Source organism: Cenococcum geophilum (assembly GCF_001692895.1).
Source record: "Cenococcum geophilum 1.58 unplaced genomic scaffold K441scaffold_5, whole genome shotgun sequence".
NCBI lineage: Eukaryota > Fungi > Ascomycota > Dothideomycetes > Gloniales > Gloniaceae > Cenococcum > Cenococcum geophilum.
This window is the reverse complement of record NW_027137563.1, coordinates 4,337,344-4,350,895: the sequence shown is the minus strand read 5'-3', so window position 1 is coordinate 4,350,895 and position 13,552 is coordinate 4,337,344. Positions and strand designations below refer to the sequence as shown.

The 13,552-nt window shown below is 44.5% G+C and overlaps 2 protein-coding genes across 2 annotated transcripts; both read left to right on the top strand.

The window, feature by feature from the left end:
* Window positions 1-2,107: 2,107 nt before the first annotated feature.
* On the top strand, window positions 2,108-9,854 carry K441DRAFT_703124 (aldolase; the record flags this gene model as incomplete). The annotated part of the gene is made up of 4 exons (XM_067653453.1): window positions 2,108-2,136; window positions 2,649-2,756; window positions 7,732-9,210; window positions 9,241-9,854. 4 exons carry the CDS (start codon window positions 2,108-2,110, stop codon window positions 9,464-9,466), a joined length of 1,842 nt encoding a protein of 613 aa, XP_067508634.1. The 3' UTR covers window positions 9,467-9,854.
* A 378-nt stretch (window positions 9,855-10,232) lies between these two features.
* Window positions 10,233-12,946, top strand: K441DRAFT_540972 (uncharacterized protein; the record flags this gene model as incomplete). Its single annotated transcript, XM_067642619.1, has 7 exons — window positions 10,233-10,331; window positions 10,381-10,447; window positions 10,509-10,752; window positions 10,809-10,973; window positions 11,022-11,200; window positions 11,249-12,299; window positions 12,355-12,946. The coding sequence occupies 7 exons, from the start codon at window positions 10,233-10,235 to the stop codon at window positions 12,944-12,946; spliced, it is 2,397 nt and encodes a 798-aa protein (XP_067508633.1).
* Window positions 12,947-13,552: the final 606 nt, after the last annotated feature.

Genomic DNA, 13,552 nt, shown 5'->3' with positions numbered 1-13,552 from the left:
ACAGGTAGGCAGATGCAAACAGGTAGGCGATGCAGACAGGTAGGCAATGCAGACAGGTAGCAATGCAGACAGGTAGGCAATGCAGATAGGTAGGCGATGCAGGCAGGTAGGTAGATAGGCAGGTAGGTAAGTCAATAGGTAGATAGGTAGAAGAGAACCATTGCTATATTATATTAAATTATCTAAAATAATAATATTTATTTGCTAGCCTTATAAATAGCCTTAAGTAGCTTTTATTTATTTAAAAGGTAAATACAATTATAGTTGCCCAAATGCGCAGATTGCTGGCAGGTTGCGCGCAGGCTGCGCGCAGGCTGCGTGTCAAAAAAAACACGACATAGGCTAGTCGGTCGAGTTCCAAATGCCCTCAACTGCACGCCAATTGCGTCAACCACCAACCATTGAGGCCATTGGTAGGGTACTATATTTTGCCGATGTTATAAAAGATTTTATTTAGCTTAGATTAAGCTCTACTAGATTTAAACCTACCCCTAAAGGTTTCTAATATTTTTATTAGTAGCTTCTTCCTATATAGCTTTTAAGAGCTTTATAGCAGCTTCCTAATATTTATTTTAAAGATAATTAGTTTAGGGCTCTTAACTTTCTAACCTTAGCCTTAGGGAAGCTCTAGCTATAAAGGTAGTATTAATACTAGTAGCTAGTATAGGCTTCCTAATAAGGCTTAGGTCTTAAGTTAGTAGTTAGTTTAAATTACTTAAAGAGGTAGGCCTGCTTAGCTTATAAGTAGTCTATATACTATTACTATACTAATTATAGGCTAGTGATCTTCTAGGAGGGTATTAGTTAGTTCCCTAGTTAAATATATTAATATATTCCTCTAGTATTTTTAGCTTAAGGGAAGATCTTAAAGTTACCTTTAGCGCTTAATCTTCTAATTAGCACAGGTAGGGCTAAAGGGGATTTAGTTACCTTCTAGTAGTATTATAGCCGTTATAGAGGGTATCTACATTTTTTTTAGTAGTAACTATAGGTGTATAAAAGTCTTTAAGCTCCTAGAGTGTTTAGGTATTAGGGCTTATTTAGCCATCTTACCTAAAGGGTTATATTATTATAATCTCTCGCTATTAAAGGGACCTTTATACCTTAGCGTAACGGCTTTTTATAAAGTACCCGTGGAGTTTCCGTTTAGGTTATTATAAGATTTTAAGGGGAAATAGTAGTTATAAATAAAAGATATAAATAAACAATCTAGTTCTTAAAGCCGACTACCCTTCTAAAAGGAGTAGGAAGGATTTAAATATAAGGGGACTTTATAAATAGGGGGCTATAAGGACATGATTATAAAATATAATAGATTAGTAAGAGACAAATCCTTAAGGAGGTAAGGCCTTTAGGATTATAGAGACTATATACTATAGGCACGTGCCTCTAGTACGTGACCGGCGACTATCTAAGGGGCGTCTGGGGGTTATCCTAAGGGCAACTTAAGGTGTCCGCAATAATATCCCTTATACTATCTTTTTACATCTCTTTTTATTTTAACTTCCGTTTTTAATAGCCAGTGGCCTATAATCCTTAGTTAATGACTTACTGCTCTAAAAATAAGTAAAGCTTATCTTCTGTTACCTAGGCGCTGTCTATATTACCTTCTAGTCTTACGCACTAGTCTTTCTACTCTTTCTACTTCGGCTTATACGCCCTTATAGTATTCTTTAAGCGCTAGGCCTTATAAATATTATATAGCCATACTATCTAGGCCTTAAATTCGCTCTAGAGGCTATAGGGGGAGAAGGCTAGGGGGGCTTCCGTTGACCGTAAAGTGGACTATAGGGTAAGAAGATTTTTAAAAGACTCCATATCCGCAAGAGGTAATGGGGAAAACGCGTAAGCCCGGCGCGGGTAAATAAAGCCACTAAACGCGTAAATATTAAAGGAGAAGGAGAAGAAAAGGGCTCTATATTATATAATTAGAAGCCCCGCGGGAGCCAGCGCGGGCACAAGAATAGGAGAGGGTTGGAAAATGGATTGTCGAGGCAACGGTAAGGTCGAAGGCGCGCTGAGGCCCTCTATACTAACCCAGTACTAATCTAGGCCTCAAAAACGCGTCCAAAAAGTAGGGGCCACCACCAAAAGGGGGGGGGACGATATGTTGCGGACCTTCGTGCGTAACCCGAGGTTATGCCAAGCCTAACCCGGACCTCCGATACCTTACTTTATACAATGCTGATTTAAAGCAAGCACGTAAAAGTAATGGAGAAATAAATGGACTAAGAAATCATGTGGATCTGCTAACGGCCATCATTTTTTGCGAGTTGTCTCGGCTGGACCATTTAAAGACAAAAGTCTATTATAGACCTAGCCTTCTACTCAGGAAACTTTCAAGAAAATACCTGGGATAATTGGACTATAATAGAAGAAACAGGATCTGATTATAAGACTATAGCATTCTCTTTATTTACTAGAGAGACGTAAAGATACCTAAACCCTCTTCAAGAAACTCCTTTCTCTATAAAAAAGGCAAACTGGGAACTCTTCTCTACCTCCTTAAAAGAACAAGTTCTAGAGCTAGAACTAGAAGCAAAGCTTTTAGTTTTAGAAGAACTAGTTAGAGAAAACCCCTATATAGAGATAGGAGAAAAAGGTCCCCTAGCCTCCCTAGAAGATTCGTATAGACTTAAGGATAGAAGCTTAAGTANACTAGTAGNTAATCTAGNAATAGATCTTANTAGCTNTATAAAGCTAGCAGTAGAGAAAGCTATCCCTAGATCTAGAACCTGCGAATTCTCTAAACTATGGTGGAATAAAGAGCTTCTAAAGAAAAGATAAAAAATGGCAAAACTAGGAAGACTTTATGAAGAACAACCTAATAGAAGTTCTAGACTAGAAGCCTATAAAGAAGCTAAAAATCAATACTTTTACGCAATAAGAGAAGCTAAGACTAGCTGCTGGAATAGCTTCCTAGAAAAAGCATAAGGAAAAGAGGTCTTTACTGCCCTAAAATATATAAAGGAGAGAATACTACAAATAATCCCTAGTCTACAGTATAGTAAGGATAGGACTACTAGACTAGTAGAAAGCTTTGATGACTAATATAAAGCTTTTATAATTACTCTATTTCCAAAACCCCCTTTTATTAGCCCTATAGAGTAAAAGGACTATACTATAGATAGTAAATGGGAATGGCNAGAACTAGAGAGAATAGAAGTNAAACAAGCACTTCTCTCTAGCTCTAATAAAAAAGCTCTAGGGCCAGATAGTATATCTTTCGCAATTCTATAAAAGGCCTACCCTACTATAGAAGATCTTCTATATAGGATCTATAGGATCTTATTTATCCTAGGCTATTAGCTAAAGGTATAGAGAGAAGCTTGAGGAGTTATTCTTCCTAAAGCAAATAAGGAGGACTATTCTCTACCAAAGTCCTATAGACCTATCTCCCTATTAAACTGCCTAGGAAAGACTTTAGAGAAGATCTTCGCTACTAGATTAGGATATTTAGCTAGTACTACTAGCTTANTTNAAGATTNANAACTAGNAGGAAGAAGACAGCGGTCCNCAATANANNCAGTTTTACTACTTCTAAACAATATACAATCTAAAAATAGTAGGAAAAAAGCTAGATAAAGGATAGCTACTACGTTATTCCTAGACGTAAAGGGGGCTTTTAACCATGTCTTTAAAAACTAGCTTCTATCTATCTGTAAGGAACTAGGACTACCTATAGCGTTTATACAATAGGTGGCTACCTTCCTAAGCAATAGAAAGATATAGCTTTCTTTTAATGGGCAAATATAAGAAAAAGTAGAACTAGAAACAGGGATACCATAGGGATCGCCTATATCCCTTATCTTATTTCTACTATATTTACGCAATATCTATAGGCTAAAGACAGAAGGAGCCTATTCCCTTAGCTATATGGACGATTTTGCAATTACGGTTATATCAAACTCTGCTAAATCTAACTGTAAAAAGCTAGAGAGGATTGCGTGAGAGCTAATGTCTAGAGCTAAGGAAGCCGCTATTAGCTTTAATATTAGCAAAACAGAGCTTATACACTTTTATAATAAGCGTACTACTATAGAGGAAGGGCTAAAGCTAGGAGACGTAGAAATATCCCCTAAACCCCTAGTTAGGTGGTTAGGAGTATTCCTAGACTCTAAGCTTACTTTTAAATAATATATAGAAATAAAAATCTCTAAAGCAAAAGCAGCCTTCTATTTAATTAGAAGACTAGGTAATATACAAAGAGGTCTATCCCTATAAGCCCTTTGACAGCTCTATATAGCCTACATTACTACTATAGCAGACTATGAAGTATAATGCTGGTGGAAAAGCAAATCTAGAGACTACCTACTAGCTAGGTACTAATTTCTACAAAATAAGGCCCTAAAACTAGTTCTAGGAGCGTTTAGAGGATCTCTAAGCCAAGCTATAGAGATTGAAGCTTCTACTCCTCCCCCTAGAATTAGATTTAAAAAGCTTTGCAATAACTACGCATTAAGAATCCTAAAATTTAAGGAAAACTACGCAATTAAAAAGGCCTATATAGAAGAGGTTAATAAAGATAGGGACGAACTAGCAGCTAGTTCTAGCTCTAATTCTAGCCCTAAAAACTCTACTATAAAGNACCTNNTACAGCNAAAAANANAGCTACTATCTCTAACNACTAGAGTTTAGAAGCTAATCCAANATTNGAATATAGAGAGAGTCTCTCTAGACTGGCAAAAACCGTGGTCTCCTCCTATTCCCGCTTTTTTTTCTATCTCTAAAGGTAGTAAAGAAGAAGCTGTATAAGAACATCTAAGATTAGTAGAAAATCTATAAGAATCCCTAAAGTGGGACCTAGTAGATATATATTATACAAATGGCTCTAAAGATAATAAATTAAATATAGCAGGCGTATGTAAAATAGGAGAGAGAAATAGGATTAAATATGTAATAAACTGGAATCTAGGGCTCTATATGGAAATTATGGACGTAGAGCTTTATGTAGTCTATAGGGCCCTAAAATACCTAAAATAATAAAGACTAGAAGAGAAACAGGTTTATATCTTTATAGATAGCTAAGCGGCTATTAAGAGATTATAGCTTAATTCTCTTATAGGAGGGCAAGAACTAGTCTTTAAAATTATGTAAAGCTATTCCTATCTAGCTAGCAGGAATATCTCTATTAACTTTTATTGGGTTCCTAGCTACCTAGGAATTTACAGAAATGAAATAGCAGATAAACTAGCTAAAAAGGGCCTCTCTAGAAGAAAAATATAATCTTCTTATTCTTCTCTAGCCCACCTAGGGAAATAAGCAAGAGAAAAGATACTAGAACAGTGGAAAAATAACTAGCAACAGAATAAAAGTAAAGAAAAATACTATACTAGAATCTATAAAGGAAACTACCCTTTCTCTTTTAAAGCTACTAAGGATAAATATCCTAAAAAGCTACAGTCAGCTTTCTTTCAACTAAAACTAGGAAAAGGCTTCTTTAAATCCTTCTTTAAAACAATAGGGAAGGATAAAGAAGGTAGATGCTTTAAGGACTATACCGCGGTATAAACCCCTACACACCTCTTACTAGAATACAGACTACATTAGGAAGATAGAAAGGAAATGCAAAGATAAATAGGCTCTTCTCTCTCCTTAGAGAAGCTTTTTTGTACAAAGAAAGGAAGAAGGGCACTTTTTCTATTCTTAAGTAGGATAAAAATAGCTACTGGGAAGTGGCTAAGAGCAGAAGGATCTCTAGAAGGAGGTAATTCCTACTAAAGTCCTAGTAGATAGACTATAGAAAGCAAAAGGANAGAAATNAACTATAAAAAGGACAGGGANAGGCGTTAGGATTATTTATAATTTTATTCNAATTTTTTCTANTATTTTCCTATCNTTTTCTTACTACCTAATAGTTGTTAGCAACCTAGTATCTTACTAGGAAGCTGTAAATCCCTAGTTTAGGGATTTATAAACTACTAGGACATAGCTACTAGTACATGTTAAGCTGCCTAGAAAGGATTCATGTATATAGAACTATAGCGCCATAGCCTAGAGGCTGCATGCGCAGTATTGTACGTAGTATAATACAACGGATATAAAAAAAATAAAAAAAATAAAAAACCATCTAAAGACACGCTAGCATGTACGGATACTGAATTGAAGTACTCGATTGAAGGTCACGACAGAAAGCTGATCCGGAATCACCGTTAATGTTGGACTAGTCAAGCAGCGTGTGATACATGATACGACGGTTGGAACACTTATGTGTTACTTTTGCATAGTAAGTCTCATTGCCGAAACATGATGATTTGTAACTACCTGGCGTAGCTAGGGGGGCTAGCTGGGCGTCCTATTCGTATTCGCCATCTTTCAGTGAATACCGTCTACTAGTCCCGTGGTGTTAGCTATCTTCATTCGCCTTCTGCAATCATCCGACGGAAAAATTATGCCCTTAATGTGAAAGCTTGCAAAAATTCAGAAGCCAAGCAGTTTGATCCTACTGTATCAGTTACCTAAAGATCTGCTTTTGTCCAGAAAGGCGGCCCCTAACAGGTAGCTTTTGGAGGGTGGAAAATTCTTTCCGCGGACTTTTTCGAAAAATTGAGCGATTATCCTCGCGGTATCCTGATTTTAAGGACTCTACTATGCTTCGGGAGAGGTTTTCAGAGACACCCGCAAGTCCCGTGGTGCCCATTGCGCGGCAAAAGGGCCATATAGTCAACTTACACACTCTATTTGCATCCCCGTCAATACCATATGGTTGCGGAAGATAGCAAGTAGCAGGACAGTATGACCTGTTCCAGCAACCGGTCAGCAATTTTGCCATGATGATTCCACAGCTGGCCATGCTAAGCTTAGCATGGCGCATACTTCCTCGGCGGGGGCAAGAAGGGGTAGAGTTGGCCCATCTATGGATGTAGATTGGCGGATAAATTGGCTACCTCGCCTGCGTCTAGCCAGCGCATAGCGGCGGCGCTGGATAAATGGCGCCCGAAGGTGTGATGTCCCTGCGCACTGGGCCCTCCAGTCAGATTCCGTGGACGTTCCCCAATGCTACCGCCTTGCCCGCGCGACATTGGATCATTGCTGGCCTAGCGGCCCTCCGTTCGGCAGTATTCCACGTCGAGGGAACAAGTCGAGGGAACAAGTCGAGGAACGGAATCTGCGGAGCTTTCGAGTTTCCGTATGAGCATGAAATGGTACTGCCTCGCTATCAGTACCAAGACGCACGTTGATCCTATCCTCGCCCTTCCACCTTATATCACTCCCTCAAAGCGGCATTCCTGATATCACTGACTATCTAGCACGCCTGAACTGTCCCGGATACAACCCCACAAGGAGAAATTCCACCCTCAAAACTACGGAGATGCGAGAGACGGCTGTGGACGCCTGCCAGCTGAACACCTCCCGCCACATCTTCGTCGAACTCCAACTCCGCATCAACGGCTTTAACACTTACGGCTAGGGCCCGCGACGCCTTCACATGGTTATACTAAACCGCCGCCCTTATATGGCAACAATGATACAAGCTGAGAGTGTCTCTACCCAATCCAAGGATGATGGCTTTGTCGACATACAGGAGTTATCCAATGGGACCAAGCCGGCGCTGCTGATTATATACAGAGAAGGGCAAGAGAGTATTGTCAGTATCATTGCGGATGTCCTTGGTCAGTCATGGGAGTTGACAACATCGGTACAAGAAGTAAAAGTAGGGCTTGATTCAATCATCTACGGCATCCCGAGCATACTCGCTGGGTCGCAGCTGGATGGTTGGGATCATTCAAGGTTGGTGATAAACGCGCACTGCGTGGATGGAGGCCATGCGCCGGACGAGTCTCTTACCACCCGGTGCGACTACGAGTACCTCTATACGGAGTCGCCTTTCTTCCGTCGCGACCTTGCACGCTTCTTATCCTTTGTCCTTGGTCAAATAAGTCACCACCGAGATTTGACAAGAAAGGCACGAACCACACTCATTTCCACGACTTTTCCGGATGTCCACGCTGCGCTACCAAACCTTGACATTCTTTCCGTCGGAGCTGATGCAGTGGAGATACGAGTTGATCTGCTTAAAGAACCTCTTCCGGACGGGTCTTTCAGCACGGTCCCAAGTCTCAAATATGTTGGCGAACAAGTTATGCTTCTACGGCAACGCACCGAATTACCAATCATTTACACAACAAGATGCACGAAAGAGAATGGTCGATTTCCGATGGAGAATCCAAGCTTATTCTATGAATATCTCTATAGAGCAATTCAATGGGGCTGCGAGTATATTGATGTGGAGCTGTGGCTCCCTGAAGACATCCGAAGAAGCTTGGCGGAACGAAAGGGCAACAGCAAGATTATATCAGCATTCCATGACTTTTCAGGGACATTCAAGTGGACATCGCCAGAAGCACAGATCCTTTTCGAGCGAGGCGCGGTATATGGTGACGTCGTGAAAATGATTGCACTTGTCAATTCAACCCAGGAGAACTATGAGTTGGAATACTTCCGGTCAACCATCCAGTTAAAGTATTCGCACCCTCCCCTTTCCGGCCTTAATATGGGCCCGATGGGTCAGCTGTCGAGAGCGCTAAACAAGGTCTTTACCCCGATAACACATCCGCTGCTTCCTATGATTGCTGCTCCAGGTCAGCTGAGCGCTGCGGAGATCAATACGGCACTTCATAGCATGGGACAGATGCCCAAGCTTGATATATATGGCATCGGTAGCTTCCGATCAACGACCCAAGCCATGTTTTTCGAGAAGTGTTTTAACGAGTTGAGCTTGCCTCATCAATTCATGTTCGTCGAGCGAGCACCAAAGGGTTCTATCGATGCGATCCTTCGACGACCGAATTTCGGAGGCGCCTACATCAATCCCCCTCTTGCTGCATCAGCTCCATATCTCCCTACTCTTTCGAATGCGTCGCGAGTGATTGGACAAGCCGATACAGTCTTGGTGCGTTCCGAGGCTGGCCGACCGACATTTGTAGGGGATAATGCGATGTGGAAGGGCATTCGAGCAACGCTGAGTCGCGACTTCGTACCGTCGTCATATAGTGGACGTGCAGCATTACTGCTAGCGAGTGCAGAAGCCGATGCCGCGGCAGCGATATTTGCCCTCAAGAGTTTAGGGATCGGGTCCATCTATACGATCGGGTTCAGGGCCCATGGGATATTAGCTTCGGAAGTCGAGCCTGTAAGATCGGTTGAGGATGTGAAGAGACTCGAGCAGCCATTCGTTATCATCTCAGCTCTCCCGGCGGAAAAGTCGTTGTTGGTGGTGCCTCTTCTAAAGCATTACAGTGTTGATGGAAGGAATGCTGGTAAGCCTACGGGCAAAGTGTTCATCGACCTTGCCAATGGACCTCGAAAAGGAGATCCACTGGCAATTGCTGCCTCATCAGGCTGGACGGCGTATGACATTGCAGACGTAAATGCATGGACGACGGTGGAGACATTGAGGTTGCTCGTGGGGCAGAATGTGCCTTACGACTTTGTACGTTTGGCGTCTGGAAGAGGGCTTTTCTGACGGAGATGGCTGCTGTACAATTTCCCCGCGTAGCGCAGAAAAGGGGGCACCACGCTCGCATTTGCCATTTACTAGACTTCTTTCGACTGCCATTTACACAATTGGAATTGTCATATATACCCATAACGATGGCCGCATCTAACTAGGTCGCGGTTTGACAACAAAAATTCTATATGAGATCAGGGATGTCGGTAATTACAACACCTATGCGTAGCTAGCAGTGTTGGGCCCTGGGGAAAGACGGGCGATGTGAGGGGGTGGTTTTTGGGGCGCAGGTCCAGAACACGTGGAACAGCGCTACCCCGGATTCCCAATTTCCAGAAGGCTTCGGATCCAGCACAGCCAATCAATAACTATAGATGGTCGCCCCAGAGGCTGCGATGAGGCGCTACCGAGGCTGCACCAACGGGCGCTCAACAACATTCGTCCATCGCGCCCGTGGTGCCCACACAATGTCCGCACAGTGGCCACTCACTGACGGCTGGATTGTCACGCGGACCTATTCCCAGCCTCGCTCAAAGGTAAGTTCCTACCTGCTTCCGCCTGGGTTACCAAACTCCACCGGAGGAGTATTGCCCGCAGCCCTTCCACACTCCCCTGCTCTCTCCCCACCCACTAAAACCACCTTAATTTGCGCCTTCATCTCACCTTTCCGCCGAGTTTGGGTCCTCCACCCGACCTCAACTCTGCCCACCCAGAGCAATGCACCAACCTGCCCAGCTCCATTCGACACGCCTTCGACTTTTCATGCCCACTAGAGCCCCGAATGTCGAGATCTCAGATTGGCATTGACCGCCTCCCGGCTAGGCGAATGACGAGCGAGCCAAGAGAGTCGATGAACTGCAAAAGCTGTCGAAAGCGAAAAGTAGTCGTCCGCGCCTCGAACTCCAACTTTGTAACTGACTGTGTACGAGATCAAATGCAATCGCCTACGACCCACTTGTGAAGCCTGCCGGGTTTTTGCCTGCCCTTGTATCTATGGTAGAAATTCCCCGCCGGCTGTTATGTGGGTGTGAACGCCACAGGAACTGACAGTCACGAGCAGATGCCGTCCCCAAAAAGCGTGGGCCCAAGGCAGACGTGCTCGAAGCATTACTAAAGCGCGTAGATGGGTTGGAAAAACGACTGCACACGGAGAAAAAATCCGAATCTTTACCAGACCGAGACTCAGCAAGCCAGGACACGGGCAGCGACACCAACGATAACAACAGTGCGACAGTTGTTCCACGACCCCTAGTCGACATTGCCCCGGATCCTAGCCACACATCTTCCCCTACCGAAACCAGGTAACACATTGCCTCAATGCCACCACATCTGCACGGCCGCACTGACTACCACACAGCCTGCAAACACCGACTGTCGTCCCTGATGTGCTCCTCGATACTTACTTTGCTAGAATACATGGCAAGCCTTACAACATCCTTGACGAAGCTACAACTCGGCAGTGCATACAAAATAACCAGCTACCGACTTACCTAGCATACGCCATATATGCTGTGAGCGCGAGGTGAGCTGTACCACTGATATTAAATCGTCTTCAGACTTACTCTATCAGGTATGCACCCCATTTTGGTGGCTACAATGGCGTTGTACGAATCAGCCGAGCGTATGCCAGGCGTGCTCGACTGGAGCTTGATATTGACGAACCCTCAATTGAGGCTCTGCAAACTCTTCTGTTACTAGCGCAAGCTAACTATCAGGCCGGGAAAGGAAAGAAGGCTTACATGCTACTAAGTGAGTGACATTTTGGGCGCGGGAATCTTCGTGACTAACATCTCTTAGCTTCTGGGATAAGCATGGCATTCGCGCTTGACCTCCATCGCGAGTTACCTGTCTCTTTGAAAGCCACTCCTGCCGAGCGGGAAGGACGACGAAGGCTCTTTTGGGCTTGTTATCTTCTTGATCGTTTCTCTGCGTGTGGCTCGAAACGGCCGTCGCTGATAGCAGATGAATCGATTATACTCCGATTTCCGTCGTGGCAACTGCATCCCGGTGCCATGCTTATCGAAGGAGATTATTTTACGAACGGACCGAATCTGCAGTACATAGCCGGCTCAGGCAAACAGAGCCAAGGTAGCTCTAGTATACTAATTGGCATTACAAGAATTTTGGGTATCACCAATCGATATCTTGCAGCAGGAGGCGTTAAAGGTGACTCTCACTTCCCATGGCACTCCCTTTCCAACCTCTCGAAAATACGCCAAGATCTTGATATCTGGGCGTCGGAGACTCGAGATACTTTCACATCTATCGAAGCCCTTTTCGGACAACCTGATAGCACAATACTTGTGCTGAGCAAGCTCATTTACCACCTCATCCATTGTTTGATATACCGGCCTTTCTTACCAGTGGACCTTACAGAGCTCTCGGGAACATCACAACATCAATCCTGGCAAATCGAAGCGACGAATCTCTGCTTCCTACACGCAAACGCTATTGCCGAGTTGGTTGAAATCGGGAGAGCTTCTTCAATCATCGATTGGCCAGCGTTTGTTGGCTACTGTGTCTGCACTGCCGGCACAATCCACGTCCATGGAGCCCATTACCGAGGACGAGAAGGAGAAGCCTTCTCTGCTAGCGCCGAATTTCTATCTACAGAAATGCACCAGCTTTCCGAATTGCGGTTCATCTGGGCAGGAGGACAGCATCAGCGAGAAACGTTGCAAACAATTTACGGTTGCCATACGGAGCTTGTCAAATCCTTGGCGAGCAATCCGATGCGATTCTCGCCTGTCTTCCAATTGGAGGATTTCTTCGATCGATATCCGGGGCAGGCTTTTGATGGGGCCCACGTCACGTTTAGCGACATTGTGGTTGATTCTGTGCAAGAAAGGTAAGCCATCCACAAGCCATTGCCCCCCCGAAACAACCAACTGAGTCCTTGTAAGTCTGTCAACACACAAGATGGAGCAGCGCAACAACCTATATATGGGTCGCAATATTGTCAACCTAGCCAACCTGCCTCCGCAACCATTCCCGACATCGCATCCCACAGCTATCTCGCAGCCGCCGCAACAAGAAAGTAGGAAGAAACGCCGTTCCACAACCACAGGTCCGAAACCGAATCCCCCTCTCCCGGTTCCCACCAACGCCTCTGTCGCTTCCAAGGAAAATAAAGCTTCAAGCACAGACTCCGCAACCAACATCGCAAAGCCCTCCCCGGATCTCACTCACCTCAACCACCTCACAGCCTTCACGCCTCCCCCTAATATGCCCTTTTCACCATCCTTCAATTTCAATGCTCTTGATCCGAATGTCTCGCTCGGCACACACGACCCGGCATCAGGTTTCGATCCAATGTTTAGCATCCCGACGCCGTATGATCAGCAACCAACTCCTGGAGCAGCAAGTGCAAGCGGTTCCGCACATACTGATCCGGACAAAGACCCGTTCCTGAGTCTACTGGAACAGTTGGCAGAAAACGAGGTCAGCAGGGGAGGGCCGAGCGAACTGGGTTTCTTTTTGAGCGGAACCAGGTAGGCGTGTCTTTTGTCAGAAAAGCAGGTGACGCACGGAAAAAGGGGGTTCACTTGAACTGCGAGTAAAAAAAACCCAGGCGGATTAGGAAATAAGAGCGAGCAACGGCGTTTAGTGCTTTGCATATCGGGTTGGGACGATCCAGGATTAGGTCCGCTTGGTGTGGCTTTTTTTTGGTCTGGAATCGGCATTGTGGAAGCGCGCGGGTATCTTTTGGAAATTTGGTTTTGGCTAGGCATTGCCAGGGTCTGAGCATGGCTTTTTCATGTGTCTTCGCTTCCAGAGCGAGTGATTAGGAGCACGTCGCGGGTAGAGTGGATTCTAAAACTCTGCATAGGAATTCCTCGCGCTGCTTTGGTGGCACATTCGTTGGGCTTTGTGCGCGCTACCCCGTTGTTTTGAATCAGTGCTTGGACGGTTTTCCGGCCTGGAGCATTTCGGTTGTACGCTGAGATGAGATAGCTGGTGAAATGAATTCAGACCGCATCCTGGTATTGACTGCCCGGCTGATCCTCGGTCAGCCGAAAAATCACGTGTTCAGCCAGCCACCTGGGTCAGATTCGAGGATCTCCACAGCGCCACCAGCGCCAAGCTGAGGAGATTCGCGTA